General features: G+C 42.9%; 1 protein-coding gene across 1 annotated transcript in view; it reads left to right on the top strand.

Moving 5' to 3' along the window:
* Positions 1–823: 823 nt before the first annotated feature.
* The window catches only part of AOAH (acyloxyacyl hydrolase (neutrophil)), an 80073-nt gene continuing 56780 nt past the window's right edge, over positions 824–24116 (top strand). The window contains exons 1-5 of the mRNA XM_010002151.1: positions 824–855; positions 1284–1438; positions 15298–15393; positions 19501–19561; positions 20649–20748. Coding sequence (XP_010000453.1) covers positions 824–855; positions 1284–1438; positions 15298–15393; positions 19501–19561; positions 20649–20748 — 444 coding nt within the window. The remainder of the gene's footprint in view (positions 856–1283; positions 1439–15297; positions 15394–19500; positions 19562–20648; positions 20749–24116) is intronic.

Genomic DNA, 24116 nt, shown 5'->3' with positions numbered 1-24116 from the left:
CTTCCATGCACCCCGTGAGAGGGCAGGTGTGTGTCCTGTCTGGGAAGCAGCCCCTGCCTCACACACAGCTACACAGGCGTGTGAACTTCATTTCTCCTCAAGCTGCTAATGAGACGAGGATACAGGATGCTCCCTGACCATTAAGGGAATCCAGGTCCACATGCGCCCTTCCCTCCTGATTCCTTCCTTTCTTTCCTTCCCTAGGATGAGGGGGTCTAGGAAAACATTCCTTAATTTATTCTGCATCCTCTGGCTCCCACTTCTGCTGAAGGCTGCCTCTTCCTCCCCTCTGCCCCATGGAAATGACTCGCTGCCCCCTGCACTCCCCTCCAGGCTGTACAAAGGACACACCTGTGTAGGTATCACTCGAAGCTGTTGAGAGCAGAGCTTCAGCTCCTGCTGCTGTCCTTACGCTGGCAGCTGCCTCCTGTTCCCCCCAGCTCAAACCCGGCAGAACTAACGCCCCGGCAAAACCCCAGTGTGGGACCCCAGTCCTCCCACCACCCACAGCTCCAGCCCCAGCTGCCTCTTTCTTTTATTCCTCACACCTGGTCCTTCTAAACAGAAAACCCTGGTCAAAATTCTTCTAGAAGCAGCCGGAGATGTTTTTTTTCTTGTCTGCAGAAGAGGGCAGAGGAGCGATGGTGAGAAGGGGAAGGGTTTGTGGGGTTGGTTGGTTGGTTTTTTTTCCTCCTTTTTGCAACACTAGTTGTTCAGGGGAGTGTCTTACGTTATTAATGCTGAGTGGCTCCGGCAGCTACTGTGGTTTAAGGTCGTTAGTCATCTGCTGCAACTGCAGGAGTCACGGAAGCCAGAGCTCTTCATGCAACCCACTTGGTCCTCCCAGGCCAGCAGGTTGGGAAGAACTGCATATGGGGCATTGGGGGCAGAGGTGGGTGTGGAGAGCAGCCCAGGGCCATTTGGGGCATCCGCCCCTGGAGAGTCACAGGGTACCACGTGCCCAGGATTCTCTGGGTTGTGCTGGGTGGCTGCACAGCCACCCTGAGTGGCCCGAGAGGATCTGAGGGGCATGTGAAGGGCAGGGGCCAGGGGAGCACTGCCATGTGCAACTGTAGGATCTTCCATGCACCCCGTGAGAGGGCAGGTGTGTGTCCTGTCTGGGAAGCAGCCCCTGCCTCACACACAGCTACACAGGCGTGTGAACTTCATTTCTCCTCAAGCTGCTAATGAGACGAGGATACAGGATGCTCCCTGACCATTAAGGGAATCCAGGTCCACATGCGCCCTTCCCTCCTGATTCCTTCCTTTCTTTCCTTCCCTAGGATGAGGGGGTCTAGGAAAACATTCCTTAATTTATTCTGCATCCTCTGGCTCCCACTTCTGCTGAAGGCTGCCTCTTCCTCCCCTCTGCCCCATGGAAATGACTCGCTGCCCCCTGCACTCCCCTCCAGGCTGTACAAAGGACACACCTGTGTAGGTATGTATTTAGGTTTTGTTTGCCTGCTGGACTTGTTCATTTCTTATCCCACTCATGAGCTGAGAATTGCTATGCACATCACTCCTTTATCTATTTCAGCTGCTGTCCTGCAAAATATGCCTAGTCTTTGGTGAAATATTCGCTGAAGATTTTGCAAGGCCAGCATGGGGTCTGGAGTTACTTTATGATTTTGTTTTTGAGTGGCTGCTTCTCAAAGTTCACGTTTTTGCTCTTTGGGGAACGGGATCTGAAAAGCTGGCTCTAACTTCTGTAAGTCTGAGACCTGGAAACAAGATGTTATGGGGTCCTAGGATTTGTTAGGGTTCATGATGCATTTACCTTAACTGCAGGAAACCAAGGTTTCCTTCAGATTCACTCAGGGTCTCCTCATTGATTTCATTGCCTGGTAAACTGTATTTAAGAATAGTTGGTCCATAGATGGGCCAGAGAGCTTTGTGGTCTGGGTAGTGAATTCAGGATAGCCAAGTTGCAAGGGCTCTTTCCTCACATTTCCTTTCCTTTTCATAAATATGCATCTGCATTTCCCATACAGATGTAGGGCAAGTGTGTTTTGGCAACCCCTTCTTGTGTGACATTGGTGACAGTGGTGATCTCCACAGCAGCTATACCTTGGGCTATCCTATAGCCTCAGCTGACCACATGATTCCAAAAGTAAGATCAGTAACAGTAAAGTCAGCATGAACTGTGGGTATCTCCACACCAGAAATACCCTTAATGTGAGACTCTGTATGCCTAAAGAGATGTGGTAGCTTATATTTTTATGTGAGCAAATGTTAAATTACAGTTATGTCTTATGCATCATGATCTAAAGTTTTATTTTGTCTTCTTTTAGCTTTCCAGGGCACTTCCATGCTCTAAGTATAAACTCTCTCATGGTTCTCCATTCTTCAGAAGGGAAGTCAGCCCAAGATCATTTTCTATGTGGCTCAAGGGATGCAATTAGAAATAATATTCCTAATCTTGATAAAAGCAGTTTTCTGCCTCATTTCTGAGCCATTCACAGTGCCCCTGCAGATTTTGGTGCTGGCAAGGCAGGGTGAACTGAAAGACAAGCAAAGTCAGGGTGGTGAGGCTTGCACAGCCCCTGTCAGGGCTCAGCCACCAGCCAGAAAATAAGAGTGAGTGGAGAAAAGCAGAAATGGTTGTCAGGGACTAGCCTGGTTTGGGCTGGCAGCCACACAAGCAGTGACTGAGCAGCTGCCAGAAGTGGTGGTGGGTGTTAATGGTGAGATCTTTAGGCAGCTATGGTTTTAATGACACAGGAAAGGTGGTGAGTGTGCTCACCTGCAGGGATTTTACACTAGTGTTTTTTAACTAAGTGTGAGCACTGTCTGCCTTTTCCATCCTATTGATCCATCAAGTCTTTAAATTCCTAAACTGGCTGCACATTGCATTGAAGGTGCCTTGTACAGGATAAACTGTGCTTTTTTCCCCCCTCCTAAAGGGAGAAAAGGTGTGCCAGCCCCGTTGCTGGAACCACCAAGCATTCATTAGCATGTTTGTTCAGTAAGGAGACATTTAAAAACCTGCCTCTCACACCATTTGCTCTCTCTGAGGTGTCCTTTCATCTAAAAGCATTGACATGAGCTCAACTCAGGACAAAACCAGGCTGCCCACACCTCTGTGAACAGCAAGCTAAAAATGAAACATTCAGAGCATTAAAACTGCACAGGCCAGACCTGGGAAGGAAGTCTGGTAACTGCAGTAGCCCAGCCAGCCACTGCTGGGGTTTCACTGGTTAGCTGCAGTCTTGACTAACTCTCGAAAACACTGACAAACCACTTGTGTTCTCTTCCTTTTCACAAGGAAAAACACAGAGGAGCTGATGGTTACACTTGCTGTGGCACGGAGCAGGGGTAATGTCAGTTCTTGCAGATCATTTGGTGACCAGCCTTCTTAGGACCACAAATTAAGGCAAGATCAGCTTCATCAGTAGGAGGAAGACTCTGATTTCCTTTCAACAGCTCAACCCCAGGCCTTGCTAGCTGTTTTCCATCTGGCAAGACATAGGGAGAAAGCCATGAAAACTTCCTCTGTGTCTTTTGGTCTTACCAATCGAGGCAGCATTTTTAGCATGAGAAATGCCAATTGCTAAATTTATAGGAGATTTTCTTGAAGAAATGGACCTTTGCATGCAAGTTAAATGTGTGGTCACATGTCTAATCTTGCAAGGTTATTTGCCTCTCTTTTCTGAGGGAAATGAGGTGGCTCCACATAGTCGTTCTAATCACTGAATAGTCACTTCTGATCACTGTACCAGCTGTATGATTGAGATTGCTATATTAATAGCCAAAGCCAGGCAGAAACTGGCTTCCTTTTCAATAAGAAAACCAAGAAAATATTAAGCCTTTGCACTGAAAACACCACAGTTCTTGAAGAATTATGTAGAAATTATATGACAGGAGACTGAAATGCAGCTCTGGTACCTCCATTGAATGTGATACAACTTGGTTGCTTCCATCTTCCATTCCCCCTGCTAGCACCACTCCCAGGATAGGCACCATCTGCCCCAGTATAGTCTGGTTGTACTGGGAAGGCAGCTGGATGCTTCAAGGGCCTCCCCCACCCTTAGCAGATTCTGGGAAATGTATTTTATGTTGGCACCTATATGCCAATATAGAGCAGGGCTGGAGGAGAGGAGGGTACAGGTCCAGTGAGGTGCCACAGCAGGCTGAGCAGTTCAGACAACTCATAGGAGGAAGCTGGCTAAAACATTTCTTCTTTCAAATTGTTACTTGTAGAAAAAAGAAGGTGACTTTTTGATGGCAAACATAGTTGTGTTAGAAAACATTTAGACAGAAGTCTTAATCAGCTTCAATAACTACAGGGGAAAAAAAATCACATCATTTTTGCTACATTTTATTGAAGAATTTGGCTGCTTCATTCAGAGGAATTATTTTCATAATTGACTTGGTATAAAAATTAAGAATATGGAAATTGTTCCCACCTAAAAAGATGTAACACTGCTGCCTTTTAGAATTATGGAAAAGAGGGGGAAAGAATCTAATTATAATCATCTCAGCCACAAGAGCATCCAACTATCTCCAACCTCCATTTAAATAGACACATAGTCTCTTTTTGGCCCTGTCACTAGAAGAATTTTCCCAACGTATGACAGTCTCTTTTCTCCATCAGTGGGGAATTGTAGACCAGTCAGTTAAATGCAGCTCTGGTACCTCCATTGAATGTGATACAACTTGGTTGCTTCCATCTTCCATTCCCCCTGCTAGCACCACTCCCAGGATAGGCACCATCTGCCCCAGTATAGTCTGGTTGTACTGGGAAGGCAGCTGGATGCTTCAAGGGCCTCCCCCACCCTTAGCAGATTCTGGGAAATGTATTTTATGTTGGCACCTATATGCCAATATAGAGCAGGGCTGGAGGAGAGGAGGGTACAGGTCCAGTGAGGTGCCACAGCAGGCTGAGCAGTTCAGACAACTCATAGGAGGAAGCTGGCTAAAACATTTCTTCTTTCAAATTGTTACTTGTAGAAAAAAGAAGGTGACTTTTTGATGGCAAACATAGTTGTGTTAGAAAACATTTAGAGAGAAGTCTTAATCAGCTTCAATAACTACAGGGGAAAAAAAATCACATCATTTTTGCTACATTTTATTGAAGAATTTGGCTGCTTCATTCAGAGGAATTATTTTCATAATTGACTTGGTATAAAAATTAAGAATATGGAAATTGTTCCCACCTAAAAAGATGTAACACTGCTGCCTTTTAGAATTATGGAAAAGAGGGGGAAAGAATCTAATTATAATCATCTCAGCCACAAGAGCATCCAACTATCTCCAACCTCCATTTAAATAGACACATAGTCTCTTTTTGGCCCTGTCACTAGAAGAATTTTCCCAACGTATGACAGTCTCTTTTCTCCATCAGTGGGGAATTGTAGACCAGTCAGTTAAAAAACAATCCTTAGAAAAATCCTGCAGTAGTTAATAAAAATTTATAAAAACACCTTTCAAAAATAAATCTGAGTAAGAATCTCACTGCATTTATCAAGGAGAAACAGTGTCAGATCAATCTAATTTTCTTTGCTGATTGGATAATGGCATGCAGAGCAGAGGAAGTAGTTGATGTTTCAGCTGGACTTCAGTAAGGCTTTTGGCACCATCTCAGCACTAATCTAATGGCTGAGAGATAAGTCACACTGATTAAGCTTCTACAGGGCAGGACAAAATCAGAAGAGGGTCTTGTTCAGAGAATTGTTACAAGTGGCTCAGTCCCTAAGCAGAAGGACTTACAAAACAAGGTCTTTCTTGGACCTCTGTTTTGACCATAGTTTCATCCCATATTTTCATTAGCCAAGAGTATGAAATAGTGCACTATTAAATTAGGGACTCATATAAACCTGAAATGGTTTGCAAGTGCAATGGAGGGCAGGATTAAATTCAAAACAATCTTGCAAACTTGGAACACTTGCTTCCCCAAAAGATCATTTCAATATGGGTGTGTTGAAGGCACTTCAGCAGAAATAACCACAAGTAGTGGATGAGGAACAGCTGGCTGGGAAGCATCCCTAGGGAAGATCATCAGGGACAATGATGGCATGTTGTCACAAAGAACACAGACACTGCCTGCACTAAGATGAGTGAACAAAAGTTAGCTTGCAAAACATCTAGGGTAACCTGTTACCTTTCTCAGCACTGACAGAGCCTCAGAGGAATTGCTGTCTTCCCTTATGGGGCTGTGCATCAGGAGTGGTGCCTAGTGACAGGAGGTTTCAGAGAAAAACAAAAAAAGTTATAAAGAAAGACTGAATAAATTAGTCAGTTAGTCTACAGAAGAAAAACTTGAGAGAAAGACATGATGTCTGTCCCAAAAAACATTAAAGGGGTGATCTGTTCTCCAGGCCCATAAAAACTATGGCAAGAAGTAACAGAAATGGATACCAGTAGGGACACTCAAGTTAGGAAGAAAGTTTTTTAATGGTAGTGATCACTGCGCACTTCCAGTTCCTGAGAAGGCTGTAGAAGACCTCATCAGAGATCTTAACAGATCTGTGTCTACCCTATGCTGAAGGAATGGCTTGGATGCCATAGATTAGCTACTAGGGCCAAGGCTTGTTAAGGTGACTTCTTCCAGGCTGGATTTTCAGGGGTTCTGCTCTGTGAGATCCAGTTGCAAATAGCAGAGTTTCCCTCTTTTTTTCCCCCCAGCAGCAGGCTGCCCTGCTCCTTTGGCATTTAACTTTGGCTGCCCTTTTTGGAATGAGGCAATTAGTCAGGGAGCGCTCGATACCGCCGGACAGCAGCGCTTCCCGCCTTCCCTGCCAGCGAGTGAGGATCCCGCAGGTCAGCAGCCAGAGAAGCACATTTCCCCCTCTTTGTGCTCAATACAATGCCATTCTCAGCAACCTTTGCGGGTCACCTCTCCCATTCACCCACGAGCACATAATTCCTAGCCTACCAAGCAGCAAGTTCTCCAAATGTATTTTAAGCTCTGATTACGTTAAAGAACGGATGTTCCCAAGCTTCCCAGCAATGCCGGTTGCTGACCTCTCTACCTGTGTTGACTGTGTGGCAGTCAATGTCCTCAACAGTTTGCCTCTGCCTGGCTGTGCCTGAGTGCTGGGATGAAACCTGCCCTGCGGAGTGGCGGCAGGACTGGTGGAGTTCGGACTTCCCAGTAACTTCACACAATGGGACGTGCCAAATGGAGTTGGAGGCTTTTAATAACTGTGGTCAGACCAAGTGGCTGTGCACATATTGTCTGGGGAGGCACCGTGACAGAACATATAATTTACAACCCAGTGAGTTCAGTAAAAAGGCCATGCCCAATATCAATATATTTTACTCTGAAAGGCTGGGACCGACTTTGATTACAGCTGAGCCAGTGCCACAAGACCTCTGTTTTCTTCACCAATATTGCTCATTTTACTCAATGGCAAAATCTGGCCTAGAGATCAGTAGTAAATACCAAATTTGACCATAACTTTTTTTTTTGTATGATTATACTTTGGACAGAAAAAACACAGGCATGTGAGTAGTGTGGTAGAGATACTAAAGCAACTCTTAAAATGGGAATATTTTCTACATGGGTTCATATTTTTCACAAACTGATGGTAAAAATTTAATTTTCAAGATCACCCCACATCTGAAACTGAAAGTTTCTAGCAGTAAAATGCAAAGATGAAAATAAAAAGGTATGCTTAGCATGCCTACATACATACATATATCTGTGTGTAAACACACACTCGTATGTATTTGTAGGTGTGTTTGTGTGCATATGTTTTACATTACTGGTGCTTGCTGTCAGTTTTATTTTATAATCTTATTTATTTGATATTGATTGTTTTGTTGCTGATTGCCTTAATATGCCATCCTCCCACTCCTGGTCATATGTTAGTCCTAAACAGAACTTCAGAAAAACCTGCTTTTATTTAAGGCAATCACTTTCAATGGTTTTAGGAGCTGAGTATCTGAAGCTGGTTTTGTGCATTCATAATTTTAAAATGGTCAAACCTTTGTGATGAAGTTGACATTATCCAGTTACATTAACTCCCTCTGCCACCATTCAGGCTTCAGTAAATTTTGAATACCCTTTCCTGATACAGTAAAGAAAAATATGTTAATGGCACACACACACATATTTTTTCTATTAGTTAATGCAGATAGTATTTCTATTGGAAATGCCTGAGGGTATAGATTTTGTTAAATAGGGCTTTTGAAAATGTAATGTAGGAAACACTAGGGATACATTTGGCTGGCAGGTTTGGATACCAGAGTCTTCCACTAGATGGAAACTGAATTTTCTGTACTAGCACAACTGTATCAGTTCTCCTAGGGTGTCTCCAGGAAGCAGTAATGACGGAATAGAGCTGTGAAATTAGGGGATCTGAAGTCTCTCGTTGCTATTACATGAACTGCAGAGGCATGAGCAACAAAACAATCATTTATATTCCTGTTTTTGTTGCAGAGCTACAATGCACTCAAAATACTGTTATACTGATAATATTTTTAAAATATCTTTGGACAGTATAATACGTGTAATTTTATGCTCAGTGACCATTAATCATGTACCAGTTAGCATTTCCAAGATACTTTATAACAGTAAATTTAAGGAAAAAAGATCTTGTATATGCCAACACATTTGAATATGGATACCTATAATTACATTCAATCACTTCTGTATCTCTATGAAATGTATTAATAATAAATGGAACAGGAAGCAAAGTCTGAGTTTAAAGACTTTTACACTCAGATCCCTCTCTAAATTACCTTTCAAAGCAACAAATCCTCTGACTGTGGATGAAAAATAACTATCCTAACTTTGCATATACTGTTATGTCATCTGAGCTGAGTATTTCCATGATGGAATGAAATCTTGAGCTTATAAAGGGCTGTTCTTTGAAAAGGTTTGGTTTGAATGGACCTGGCAAATTGTTGACACCTCTAAGAGGAACCAGAAAGAGAAGGTTTTTAGGTTCTTAGTTCTCCATATGAATGCTCTTGTTGCAAATAGAATCTCTTGTTCCAGATTGTGTGGAACTGCATTAGATTAATTTGGAAAGAGGTGTTTTGACTCCAGATCAACAGCACCTGCACAAGGAATCTCAGTATCTTCTGATATATTTTGTAGACAAATTTTGGGGACACCACATCTCTAGGGTTTAAGAAATACTCTGGAGCACACAGTCATCTATAAATGGCAGAAGTAAAGACTGCATTTTGGGAAAACTTCATCTTCTGTATAAAAGCAGGGCTGTGATAAATGGATTCATTTTTACAGGGGCTTTGCTGGTGCAGACAGGTGTTTGAGCTTTGCCCAGCAAGGCTCTGGCTTCTGCCTCACTGGGAGTGAGCAGGATGACCACAACCTGGCTGGCAGGATTTGTGGAGAGCTATTTGTGCCCAATGCCACTTTTTTTTTTTCTTTTCTTTTCTTTCTTATTTCCTCTTTGTGCTTCAGGAGGTATGTTTAGTTTATGGCTGAGAAACAGCTATATGGCTAGAGATGTGAGAAAGGTCTCCAGCACCTAAGAATGCAGGCAAATGATGGCAAAGGAGGATGTGCTAGGTGCCAAAAATCCCATGTAACCGAGTTTTACTCAGAAAAATGTATCTACTTATCTGAAACTTAGAGAGGCAACTATCACTATCCAGACACTTCTTGACATCCCTAGGTATAATTCTAATTATAGAGCCTTTTAAACATGTGCAGCAGAAGTGGATTAAGTTAAATAGTCTGCTCAAACTGCCAGAGGCCTCACAGCTAAGAAATGAATTTCTCTAGCTCTGATTTTATTAGTGGGGGTATGATTTTTTTCTGAGCTTATTGGAAATGTCATTTTATTATTACACGCTATTTTCAAATACATGGAGAGAAGTACTTCCTGACGTGCGAGTTTCCAGATTACTGCTGCTGAGCAAAATGGTTATGGTTTTTCTCTTATCTCTTCAGAAATTAATAGCAGATGGGACAAACTATCACTAAAAGAGACAGGCACTTTATTAATACTGGATCCTAGTTTCTAATGGCTGGTAGGCATTATAATACCAATTAGTTTCTTCCAGAGAAAACATCCTTCAGCCTGTCAAGACATTGAAACCTATTACTGAAGTGCAAAAGCAGAGTCAATTTCTTGAAACTTGTTTCTGAGGAAAATCATGCACAACTGTAAAAAAAATTAGAGCTTTTTTTTAACATTCAATTATGAAGCTGATCCAGTTTGCTTTATATGTGCCCAGCTCATACCTAAGTATCTACTAAATCATATACAAGCAATAGTTGCTAACGATTGTCTAGATCTGGAAATGCTTTTCTACTGATGCCAGAGTATTAAAAAGTTGATATTCTCACATACATCATAATTAATTAAAGTAATGAGATTTCTACAGTCAAAGACAGCTGATTTCCCCCTTTCCTTTTTTAGCTAATTAAGTATTTTCCATTTTTAGTCAGCAGAACTAAGACCCATTAAAGGATAACTGCTTAGCACTTCTGGTCATATTTGGAGTGCAGGGAGACTTCTGTTGATTTTATTAGAGGGTAGTGGCTTCTTATGCTGCAGCCAAAAGTGCCACTAAATCCAGAGAAATTTGATATATATTATTAAAAAGGAGAGTAGGTTTGTAGTAGGAGCAAGAGTAGTCTGAGTTGACTTCAGTTTATAGACACTGACATCTTGAGATTTTACGTGTAGCCCAAGACAGGAGATACCTGAATTCCTCCCTGGGGGGAAGCACATCTTTATCCAAAAAATCCAAGGAACCAAGGTGGGTCAGACTCTCTGGACTACAGTGAGTCCCATCTGACTTTCCTCCCTCTTCACAGGGTTCAACCCTTTTCCTGAGTAATTTACAACATTCAGCCCAAAGTCTGCTCCTAATAACATCAGTCTAAATGAAGAGCTTTGAGAATAGCAGAGTCTGCAAAGCAGTGAGCATCTCCTGGGTCATTGCCCGTGGTGGGACACTAAGAGGTGCCAGCAGATCAGGAGGAGTAAAGAGAGGTGGACCAAGGGCACCTGATAAAAGCCCATGTAGTTGGGGGAAACAGAGAGAAGATCAGCCAATGGCACATGCTGGTGGCACGTGTCCCCTGGGAGCACCTTTCTGGGGAGTGTTGCTACAACACCTGAGGCTGAGGATGCCCCAAATGGAACAACAGACCCTTTGAAAATCAATCAAGGTTTTCTTTGTCAACTTACCCTGCAAGCATAACATTTCATCTGGAATCAGTACATTTGCAGGGGGGCATTTGAATAACCAAGGTGTGGTGTAGGGATGCCTGAGGTGGAGAGAGTGAAGTAGCATGATCAGAAGCATCCTCTCTGTGATACTATTATTATTTATATTTATATTCATATAGCATCCAGTGGCAGAAGGTACTGCATTAAGTACTGCCCAAACACAGTAATGGCCCCTTCAGTTCTTATGTGAAGCCCATCTCCCTTTGGGCCTGGTTTGATAAGACTTGATAAGAGTGTCTAACTGATGTAGTTGACATGAAAAATTTCCATTTAATTGTCAGGAGACTGCTCCATGAATAGGGTTATCTGGATGATTGTTTTTGGGATTAAGAATTCTGTTTCTATTTGGCAGAGCTGAACCAAAAATAGCTTCCCCTGCTTTCCACATGGTATTTTAACAAACATGAGAGAGAAACTCATATTTTCAGTGGAGATTGCTTGTATATGGAAACACCAGGGCTATTTTAATCCTCAGCCCAACTTTTTTGATTTTGAGCATTTGGACTGTTTTGTCCTTAAGCCCCTTTCTCTGCACTGGCTCTACCAGAGGTAAGAACACATGGCTGTGATAACAAAAATGAGTCATTGGGTATCATCCGAGCCAAAGAGGAGCCTCTTAACACCCCTGTCCTAAGACAAATAATTAGGCAGGCTGCTGAGCCTGTGCATAGGGGTGAATGACCCTATTTTAGTGCAAAAGTGGCAGGGCTGAGAGCTGCAGCCAGAGGCAAGTTCTTCCCTTGTCTGCTGGGGGAGGTGTGAGGGGCATCACAAGTCAGGCTCTCCTGGTGCAAATGAAAGGCTCGATATGTTGCATCAGGCCAGCACTTGCACTGAAATAAAATCTCTCCTTGCAGGGCTGGAGCTGACATTTTGGCAGCTGAGGATACTGTAACTGACAGCAGAGACACTGGAGAGGTTGGTTTCTGCTGGCAGCTGGAGCAGACCCACCATGCCCAAGAGCTGCCATGGGGGCAGTGGGGCAAGGGGGGCAGGGTCCCACTGGCACCCACAGCTGTTGGCAAGTTTTATCACAGTGGTGCACCCCTCTGGTCCACACAGGGGGCAATGGGGTGCCAGAGGTGGGAGGCAGACTTTTAGAAAGCTGGACCCAACCAAAACCTCTCATTCCCATACCATTCAGCAGGGATGCCAGGCAAGGGGTGTGTGTGGAAGAGGCAGCTGGGTGCAATGGGGGAGCTGAGGACCAAAAGAGAAGGACCCTACCCTCTCTGCAAAGTGTGATGGCAGGCCCTGGATGAAGGTGCAGGAGCACTGGGTTACAGCACAAGTAAAATGAGCATCATTTCTCTCTGGTGCAGCTGGTGACAGTTAGCTCCCTGCCATGATGAACTGAGCCTTAAAGACACAACATTCCAGGTGCCTCCAGTTTTCACCTGCCCCCTGTGTCTGAGCTCACACCTGCACTTGTAAGGGGGGCTTTTTTTCCTCACTTTGCATCCAGGCTTGCAATTTTGCTGTCTGGTCAGACTGTCCTACCCCTCGAGCCATGCTGGCATCTGATCCATAGCTGTTGCCCTCTTGCCTCCACACTCAGTTCTGCTTCAACCTGTGTTTTGAGGACTGCCTGCTTTCCCAAGCTCTCCACCCACCAAAGCATTTTCCTCTACTGATATTGCTAACTTCATTGTCTCCCCAGAATATATCAAAGACTAGCGTCTTCCCACCTTTCTGCTTAGATCCCTTTTTGCCTTTCTGGCTTCTAGACAAGAAGATAGTTAGATGAAGGCCTGACCTTGGTAAAAGAAGAAAGGAAGGAACAGAAAGAAGGTTATAGCATAATTTTGGCTTACTTAATTTTTCTGAGCCTCCATCCTCATAAATAGAACAGACTCAGAAGGCAGGGAAAGGGTAGTTCTGCTTGCCTGTGGGTTGCTCATGTGTGTTAATGTTATGACCTTGTAAGAACCACTTATGAAATGCCTCTTGGTGTGTTTCCAGGGTGTTTCAAGGCTGTGCAGCACCATCTCAGTGCTGAGGGATGGAGTCAGTCTAATGTGGCTATGCTCGTGCTACCACCCTTGCAAATATGCTAGGGTCTGTTTCTGTCTCTGGGGCCAGTGTAGGGCATGGCTTGCCCACAAACAGCTGAAGTCTCTCAACTTCCCCTCCCTCGACTGGGTGTCCTTATCCAAATGTGCTTTAGGGACTCGATCCTAGCACAAGCACAAGTGTTGCTTGGGACATGGCACAGGATAAGGGTGTGCTAAGGCCCCTACTAGTGGTTAAACAGGGACCAGACAGCCCAAGTCCTGAGCACACTTTACCACCCACCTTGGATGTCCCCTTTGGTTTTAGTTTTGGTCTTTATTATTCTACTTTTTGAAAATATTTTTTATTTATGAACTATTGCATTTTAATTAACTTTTAATTCCTTGGGCTAGTATGTCACTATTTTGGGAGGGAGGGGGAGAAAGAAAAAGGAATTACTTGCTTCAGGGTTTTTTCTTGGTTATATCTGTCTCCATTTATTGTCCTACTCCTTAAGGCTGACTGGTGGTAATGGCTCTTAGCATGCTTTATAAATCATTCTGCAGAGGGCTTTGGGTGAGCATTTTATTTAATAAGTATGGAGAAGTGGGCTTTTATCCCTGCAAAAGAGGTGGCAAGTTCACTGTAGTTCCACTGGTTTACTGTATTTGAGGTGGAAGAAGTAATAGATGACTCAGATATATTGGTCTTACAGCAAGTTCCAATTGTATTACCTCCTCTTTGACTTGCCACTTGATCGATAGGAGCATCAAAGTTATTTACATTGAAAAACAGCACTTTGATCTAATAGCTCACAGGTAGCTGCTTGGAATGAATTTAAAAGCTCACTTTGAAGAGTTGTGCCAATCTGAGGACCCTAAGCAGCAATGCTCTTGAGCTTTGGAAGAAGGTGGATCTGCGTCCACATCCAAGTGCTGCAGCTCACCTCTACTACTAGACTGTGTGAGAGCAAATCCTGAGAGATGAGATTTCTTGCAGCAGGGAGGAAACAGGGTTCAGCTACTGGGATTTCAAAGAGAAATCTTTATTCAGACTGCTAGAAACTGGTGTCCCAGCTCCTTGTCTCCTGGCTACGTGGGATAACTACTTCTGTTACACAGGCTCCGAGTCCCAGCTGGGACCTCACTCTGGCTGCCAGGTCTGGCTACTTTGTTCAGACTTTGCATCAACAAATGTGGTTTATTTATAAAATGGTGACGCTCTGCAAAAAAGAGAGAGCACAACACTGGCCTACAGCAATTTAAAATCATCTGGAAATGAACCACATGTGGTCATCATGTGGATTTTGAATGATTGATTGATATGTGTGGATCACATTGAACCTACTTCATCCCAAAAAATGTCAGAAAAAGAGCTGCACATCTCAAGAAACCCTTCGCTATGATGTGCAAGTTCTTGGGTCTCAGTCACAGCTAGTCCAAGGACCAACCAGACTTTGGCTAAGCTTGCACCCAGATTATTTGTAGGTCATAGGAAATGTTTTCTTTCCAATCAGAGAAGATGAGCAGGAAGAACGCTGAAGAAATTTTGGTTCTAGCAAATGCACAACTGGACCCAGCAGCCCTGTGCATGTGAAGCACTGCTAGGCTTCAGAGGAAGGTGTGAAGAAATGGTGCTGTGGAGCCTTGGTGGTGGTCAGCACATACGTCGGCTTCATGACACCTCTTCTGCAGGCAGTCACACCTTTTTGTTTCTCAGTTTCAGTAGCTCTCTGTGTGGCTTGTATGAAGAAGTACTAAAGTCCTACCAAGTATAGACCTGTGCATCTTTCTTGTGAGAAATAACGAGAGAGCAGGTAGCCAAGCAGGCAGTTTTAACAGCGGTTGTCCCCCCATCTCCTTGATTTTCATCCTTGAAAGGCTGAAACTCAGGAGTAACATCCAATCTTGTAAAAGCCAAGCTGTTCTGTGTGCTCCTCTGGCATGGACATCCTCACTGCAATAGCTCACAGGGTTGGAATAAAGACAGAAATCCGCAGACCTTTTTTCCCCTAGAATACTCATCTGCCATGGAGCATCACAAGAAGTGAAATGCCCAACGATGCCTGAAATTCTTCTAAAGCACAGGGTGCTCCATCATACTTTGCAGATAACCATATTGGCTCTTTTTCTTTGTTTGCTCACAGGGTGTGTGCTTGTGGTCTCTGTAATTGAACAGCTTGCACAGTGGCACAACAGTACAGTAAAGGCAGCCGTGGAGAGGCTGTGTAACTACATACCTGGTAAGTATCAAATAATATGCCATACATTGTGTTGGTAGTGCTGTATTTCTCTTCTAATTAAAAATTCTCACATGGAGTCTGGAAAAGCTTTATTCACTTCCCATGCAGCATCTCAAATGAACACAGCTGAAAGACAGCAAGGTGCTACCTGCAGAAGTCTGTGGTGTGGCTCACTTGGCTTCAGAACTGGAATTTCAAGTTAGAGTGAACAGGGTCGTATTAAGCCCACACGCATGTAAGCACGAATGCACACAGACCCTTTCCCTCCCTTTTTCTCCACTTTGTTCCTTTGTTAGCATCTGAAGAATAGATTCCCTGTATGCCCAGGCACTCCTCTTTCTTGTTGATATGGGTCTTTACAACAACTGTGAAGATGAAAACGTGTTCAGCTCCTATTGTGAAATCAGCTAGGAAGCTGCTATTGTGAAATCTCAAAAATGAGCTGAGGTTGATGTGTGCAAGATGTGAGCCTTTGGTCTGCACAGAAAAGCTATTGAAATGTAACTGATGATAAAAATTTCAAAAGTGATAGTTGTTCCATATTAATATGTATAGACTCCCCTTTTTCTGCCCCTTTTTTTGTCTGTCCAAAGGAGTTTGGCTGTCTGAATGCACATCCCTAGGTAGAGAACAGCTTGAATGCCAGAATAGCTTTGTGGCTCACTGACCAATCCTATAACTATTTAAGTAACTAGATCTCACATTTCTGATATCTTTTTAACATTATGAATGTAAAAAGCTGGCTTAGGATTCTTCATTAAAAAATAATTTATATAAGACTTCACAAATTGTATCTCTGAGAAACCATCTTGCTCTGTAGACTCTAGTCTCACAGAAGATGCATGTAGAATATTAATTCCATCCTTTCCAAGAGGATATTTCCTGATGCAGGATGGGGCAGGGAGGTAATTGCTGGGATTTATTCATTGATAGAATGATGCTTATCTGATTTCTATTCCATAAGTCATATCCTCAGTGTTATAAATTGCAAGCACATAACCATGAAGTTACAATTAGAAGCACTGATCCTGCTATTAAAATACCATTTTCTTCTTTAAAATATGACTTGCTAGCTCTATGTTCATGATTCACTCAGTGGACCTTGTTCCACTGACATGTCAAGTCACTTCTTTTCAGCTGCCATTCTTTACACACACAAAATCTTATTATCCCTTTAGTTAAATCTGTATAATCCAGTTACTTTCTATGAGATGCATGGATACACCCAATAGAAAAAAAATTGACCCTGAACTTGTAAGGAATGAAAAATCCTATGGATTGTGCGGGACCTACAGTGTAACCCATTTTATCCTCTCCTGGGAGGTGAATGCTGCAGCACAGCAGGAGTCAGCAGCTTCCTCTTGCTCCTTGAAACAACAGACAAGCTTTGGATGCTTATGAGGAGCAAACCTACTAAAGCAGGCTGTGCCCTTTCACCTGAAAGAACAACTTCATTGTCATACACAACCCTACTATTAATGCAAGAGTAACAGCAACAAATTAAAGGCAACAAGGCTTTTCCCAAGGCCAAAAAAGGAGTAAGAATTCATGTGTGTTTTAAAAAGGGCCTCCTATAATTTCAACTGCAATCAGGTCACGACTGGATCAAGCCTTTAGTGAAGTTAGATGATGTTCAAGAACAAACATTTAGAGAAAAAGAAGAAAACTAAATACCTGTCAATCCTACCCAATCCCATGGGCTGTGTAGAAAATACAATCACATCCTTATTTATATGGAAATACTTGCAATGTGTGTGATTCAAGTGACACATCCAACAATCCTATGCAAATAAGAACAGCAACACCATGACTGAAAGAGGCTCTTGAGCAGGCAGAAATGCCAGGTGTACAGAAACGGGAAGTATTTACAGTGTAAGAGATGTTGATAGCAAGAATGTCTATTTACCTGGATACTGGCTGTCTGCCTGATGAGGCAGAGGTGTCTGATACCCAAAATGTGTTTTGAGACCATCTGCCTCCAGCATTGCCTCTGAGTCATGCTCTGCTTCTGTGTCAGCCACTGCTGCATAAACACCTTAGAGCTCAAATGGAAATGGCAACATGATTAATACCATCTTTCTTGCAAATATTTATCCTCTGGTATTCAGCCAGACTTTGTGCTTCTAGGACTATGAAGCTATCGAGGAGAACCATCCAGATTTTTATCATGGAAGAACAGGGCAGTTTAGGGAATCTGTTTTACCTAAAGCAGGACAAAAGGAAGGATAGTCTAAATTTTCTCTAAATTTTCCAGCATTTAGTTTTGCTCAAGCTTCTCTCTTGCCCCTTTACACTCAAATTGTTAATAATCTTCTTTCTCTCTCTCTTCACCTCATTTTTTACTTATGCAGTTTCTTCCTAACAAATCTTTCTCTCCATGAGATCCTCTCTTTGTGCGTGATAGCAGAGCTACAGATGGTTTGGGAAACCTATAAGGAGACCATCACCTGCAATGCACCGAGGAGGTGCTGGGAAAGACAGTCACCCTCTTCTGCCAGCTACTATGGAGACAAGTGCCTTGCTGGCAAGCCTCATCACAGGGTGTTTTAATGAGCAGTGATACCAAATGCAGGGTTATCGATGTCTGCAATGTTTTTTTCCTTTAGGTGAACAAGAATAAAATCTAATTCTAGCCAAGAGACCAATTTTTAACTTGCAGATTGCTTCTGAAGAGCCAACAGAGAGGAGTTATGTGGCAAAGGAGGCAAAGAAATGAAGCTTGAAACTTGATTGAAATAAAACACCTGGCATGGGATAAGAAAAATCAGCTATCGTAGTTATAGGAGCTGCCTGCAGCACTGTATGAGTACGAGGATGTTGGGGAAATTATCTTTTCATTCCCTGCTATGACTTTCTGGTCGCAGTCCTCCTTTCTTAGTTGCCATCTGGGGTGTCTGCAGTTCTGGAAGGAGATCAGCCACCTTCACCTGCTCTTACAGGAATGAGAGCACACCTGATGATAGAGTCAGTGTTGTGAGGTTTTTTACCCTCTCCGGACCAAAACTACCTGTCTTGTATGCAACAGACCCTGCCTGGCCCAGGGCTTGTCCAGCATGATGGTAGTTAAAATTGAATATTCGGCCCAAAGTTGGAGGGAAGTGGCTGTTCTGGGAATTTCTAAGCCTTTTCTTTAGGAAAGATGAGGATAGCTATCTGTCTGGGTAATGGAGGTACAAGAGAAAATGACATCTCTCAGGAATTTCAAGAGCTGCAAGTTTGTCATTGCCACACTTGTGAGAACCTGCCTGTTCATCACCTTTCACAACACTAACCCTGCTGAAACAAGGCCTCACACCTCCTTTGCAGGAAATGTACATGGTTAACCAGCTATCATCTGTTCAGGCCAATAAACAGTCTGTTTTTCTTCATGGGAATGATCAGATCAGTGCTACCATCATGCCCTACCTGTATTGAAACTTCCAATCTCTCCCATGTCTTTGCTTGGATGAGGGGACTAATTTTTTTTACAACAGTGTCTTAAAGAAATCTCCAGTGAGCTGTCTTCTGGAGGGCATGGAGGGCATACTTCACCCAGATTAAAGCAAGCCACCTGAGACATGATCCCAAAAAGGCAAATGGCTGCACACTGTGAAAGGAAGCTAAATGAAAAGTGTCAAATATTTGTTTGAGCGCAATTACTCCTGCACATCACCTGCTCCACACAAAACATACTCTCTTAACTCACAGAAAACCCCAGAAGCTCTGAGGCAGCTCTAGCAGTGGCAGCAAGCCCTGCATCACTTTCTGCACTTTGATTTATGTATTTGTTTTCTTCTCGCAAACTGACTGAGCTCTTTGTTTAAACTGCTTAGAAGATGCTGGAGCATGTGTGATTTCTTTTGATTTTTCTGAGGCCTTACTCAGACTATTTAAAAAATGCTACTTACCTGTTTTGGCCTTCCTTTATCGTGTGGTTTGTCTAAAGCCTTATGTACTGACATAGGGTAGAAATCCAGGTTTTCCTATTCTCCAGTGCTAAGCTGAAGTCATGCGCCTTCCTCTAAGAAAAATCAGCATTCACCTTAATAAACCAACTCCTGCTGTGTTTTGACTGTTATAAAAGCTGTTTCTCTATGCTCAATTACTTAAAAAAATTATGTTTTCTAGAAAAACTGCAAGGTGTCTGCTACGTACTTGCTGAACTTTATGGACCATATATAGCTGAACTGTAAGTACTGTTGTGTGCTCTCAGGTCTTTGCTTAGTTTGTCCTTGACATGCATGGATTGAGGTGTAGGGGGTTTATTCTTAAAAATCACATTGTTATTAAAGCAGAGATGCTTGAGAGTGATTCTGGTTTAGCATTTGGCATAACTATTCCTGTGTGAATAAACACTGGCTGCCACTGGGAACCATTTTCATATTCCCTTTGAATCTCAGATCAGGCCCACCCAATGTAATTACCTTTTGAAATTAAGCTCGTTTGGCTGAGGGAGGAATTTGAATAACCCATGTGCGTGAGACAGGTTCTATAGAGTCATATGCTACTGTAATACTTGGCTCTTGCTTTCCCTTCTGCCTTCAATCAAGCTTTCTAATTCTCAGCCCCAACATGCTCTCAGCCCTGGCCCTGATACATGCTCTTGGGGAAGTCTAATAAGTAATGTAAAGTGATTTTTAAAAAATGTCATTTTTTTTCCTCTTTGAAAGTTCTTAGTTTAATTAACAGAGCTTTTGCCAAATCTCCTTCCTCCCCAGGGTTTTTATTTTTATTTATAAAACTAGTCAAGGGACTGCAAAGTGCTTACAGGACTAAGAATGGCTATAATAAAATATTTTAATTTAATTCCTGATTAGCCTAGAGGTGTGTCCCAAAAAGAAAGAAACAATCATAGCCCTTGTGCTTGGTGATGAACAGTGAAGGATATTTGAAGGATTCCTGGTTATTTTCTTGAGTTAATGATTGAACATTCATATGTGCCAAATTGCATATGCATTAACTTTAACCTTTAAATCTTTGTCAGACTTATGATTGATTAAAAAACAGAACAGTCATAATGTATTTGACTCAGGTGCTGCATATAAAGCATGGTGCTTTTTCATCATCCTGGGATCCAATTTTAAAAGCTGAATAGGATGCAGTGGCAGAAAATCGTTAGGACCCGAATCTGTACTGAGCAGCAATTATGGGCCACAGTGAAGCAGGCTGAGGTTATTGTCTGGCTTTTGGGAGATTTAGCTTCCCATGGAAATCACTTCTACTTTCAAGCACCCAGAAGAACACAATGGTCTTTGTTTTCATGCCATTTTCTTCAGCATAGACAGGGAAATGAATGCCGATGTGGTCTGCCATTCCTTGAAGCTGTGTAAACAGGATCCAGGACAACCACTTTGTCATCTTTACCCTCCTCCAAAGGTGAGTTGGTTTTCCACTTTTTTCAAAGCCACAGATTGTGGGAGGTCTTTTAAGCTGGAACTGAATAGTACACAGGCTTCGAGTGCACATGTATGGCCTGAGGAACAAACATAAATGTTTTGAGCATGAACACTTTTAGAAAAAGCCTGTTTGAAAGAAAGGCACATAAGATGCTTTAGCTGTGTGGAGCACCAAAAACATGGTTGAGGGAGACTAGAAATTACAGACCCAAATTCTCTTCTACTGGTCTGGGTCAGAGAAGAAGAATGGGGAAAAGAAAATTTCACTTTCTCCAGATTTTATTGATAAGCAGAAAAATAACCCCAAACCAGATACTCAGTTGAGGTTCATCTATGCCACCATTTTGCCACAGGTAACATGTATAGGTATAACCACAAGTTATCCCCATGTTTCATGATTTACTGTGTAGCAACCTGTCTAGAGTCTAGTTACACACTACAAAAGCAGGGCTGTTCAGCTTGGCTTAATCTGCAGTGCAGGAAGTTTAAGCTGATGTGCATAGCCTTTTGCTGCAGGCTGGAAACATATTTGGTTACCCCTGTTTTTGTGATGCAGTTACTTGCTGCCCCCTGGTAACTTGATTGCATGTCGTCCCACTTTGCTACTCAGCCACATACACATCTGCATGGGTGCTTAAATAGTTATCGTTTGTTCCAGATATTTTTTTTTCCTGGTTTTGTGTTTGGGTTTTTTGTTTGTTTGTTGTTGTTTGGTTGTTTTTTCCAGCCATCATGCAGCCTTGGTCACTTTAAGATCTGTGAGTAATTGTGGTTTGTTTGGCAGTGTAAAAAAGCAAGTGATTCACTTAGGCATCTATTTTAAAAAATCTTTTCCCCTGCACCTGAATGGGTAGTGACCTGTTTGATTTCAGAAGGTTTGCCCAGGATGCTTTACATGGGGTCTGATCCAACGGCCATTGAAAACAGTCAGAGCCTTTTTGTGGGCTTTGTTGAGCATCTCCAAGATGGATTTAGTTTTTCCAATATTAAGACCCGGAGAAACACTTGCTTTCCAATAATGGCAGTAAAATTTGTGTGTCCCATATGACACACAGGTCCTAGATGTGTGTCCCATATGATTACTATGCTCCATGCTATGCCAACATGGAGATCTATGGGTGTGCAACCCATAGAAGGTTGTGAAAGATGAGTGCAGGCAGCAGAGAGGGCCCACACTAACTTGGCTCAACCAGGATGTTGCCCAAACATCATCAGTCAGATTCCTTCAGAAATTCTGTGTCTGAAAACAGAATTTACACCTAGGTGGCTCCCCTGCAGAAATTAGAAGATCTTTGGTGAAATGCTTGGCATATCAATCAGAGGAAACAGGCTGCCACTCATGAGGTTGCTGTCAAATCTTTGGTTAGTTCTTCCCATCTCTCAAAGCAGGTATCAGATCAAGCTGTTGACTTCTTCCACCTCCAGCAACAGCTCCAGAATCTGCACTTTCTGCAAGGAAAACAACTAAAGATGTGGGGGTTTTTCAGTTTTGTTTTTTAAACAAAATTTGGAGTCTCACTTGCATGGCCTGTAGACTGTCCCCCTGAGTGGGTGGCTCAAGCAAACCTTCCCCTCTTCCAAGTTGTAGTTAAATCCCTTTCTGTCACCAGAAATAAGGGAACTCCACCAACAAAACGATGTTTCTGCCCTAACTATGCCCTTCTTTTTAGCTTACCATGTGCCCTGAGGCATCATGAGGAGGCTGCAGGAGATGGGAGGAGAAGAGCAGTGCTTAGAGTTAATGCTCAAGTGGTTGATAAATTGCCCACAGTAACTCTGTGACAAGCCAGACTGAGTAAAGATGAATTATGGGTGAAACGAATTAATATTCAGTCAGAGACACAGATGCATAAAATGCAGTTTACTTCACATTTGTTTCTTTGGTTTGTAATTTGATTGATCACTTCAGTTATATGAGCCTCCAAACATTGGCTCAGTCCTCTGCCAAGTGTTTGAACAAGACTATAATACTAATGACTGTTTTGTTCAACGCTATTGATTTTCAGGTACTTTGTTTATTCATTTAGACTTTTGGATGCCCATTTTCCCAGAATTAGTATCATATTTGTATTGGCAAAAGGAGTAAAATAAACAGAGTTACTTGCCTTTATAAAGCAGTATAATGTTCAAGTTTTAATTGACTTTAAGGAGGCAAATAACCACATGTAGCTGCTTTTTCAGTCAATAGTTTATTTTGTTCTGTTTCTGTGATGTTGCTGGAGTGAGATCTTCTGTTTGAAGGGAGGAAGAGCCCCAGCTTCAGAGGCCTTGCAAACTATCTACATAAAGGAGACACTACAAGCCAAGTGTGTTGTATTACATACTTCCCTGGTCTCTGACAAATTAGCCCAAATTAATTTTTTTGCTAACCTGCCTGGAGCCATTAGCACTCTGCAATTATTCTAGGAGACTTGGCTCTAATTATGAATAAAATATACGGCTCCGTTCGCACAGAGCACGATGCTCTCAGTGCGGAGCTGGAGGAGGAGAGCATCTAAGCTGGGGAAGGGTGGTTTCATTGTGGGGACTCCCCCGGGGCTTGGGCAAGGTGGGGAGTTCCAGGAGTGGGCCCCTGATGTTGGTGGGGAAGAGTGGAAGGAGCACTGGTGGCTCCTGCATGCAGGTGTCACTCAGTGGGGTCCTGGGAGTGCCTAAGGGCTGGTAGAACAGAGCCCAGACCTGGACTGGAAGTGCAGGTTGATGTACATGCATAGGGTCTCCTGCTGCATGTTTCTTGCTCAACGAGAGGTTCTCCTCTACCCTTAGTATGAGGGTAGCAACACTAGGGACCCCTTCAAGTCAGGAGGCGAAATACTATGATACATAGGAAGTGTAGGCTTACCACTGGCAGCTGAAAACTGGCCAGCATCTGAAGCTGCTGTAATATGCCTTGTGGTTTAAGCTACAGCAACAGCATATACTCTGGTATTGACTGCAGCAACCCTCCAAAACACTGACAGTGGGTACAGGTATCCAAACTAGCTGGTTTGGGATGACTTGGATATTTGTTTTAGTCAAAAAAAGTTGATCAGCCCACAAGGAGGAGGATTTTCTGCACCAGGTCCTGTGATAGAGAGATGCTCCTCTAGTGAGCTAAAAGGGCTGAAATAGGGTGAGGGGTTTTAGGCACTACCTACCAAGGTCCTGTTCTGGCCCCAGGAGTGAGCAGATTTGTTGGAGATTATTCTCAGCTTGTCTCTAGATTGTTTTAAGCCAACTGGCCCATTCAGTTAAATGGCAATACTTTAATTGATTTTATTTGGGCCAGAATAATGGCTCAACTTCAGCCCTGGAGTCCTACTACTGGCAGTCATAAATGGTCTGTATTGCACAGAGCTTGTAAACTTA

This window comes from Chaetura pelagica, unplaced genomic scaffold (assembly GCF_000747805.2).
Source record: "Chaetura pelagica isolate M959 unplaced genomic scaffold, ChaPel_1.0 scaffold417, whole genome shotgun sequence".
Taxonomy (NCBI): domain Eukaryota; kingdom Metazoa; phylum Chordata; class Aves; order Apodiformes; family Apodidae; genus Chaetura; species Chaetura pelagica.
The sequence above is the reverse complement of the archived record's forward strand: the minus strand, read 5'-3'. Positions and strand labels throughout refer to the sequence as shown.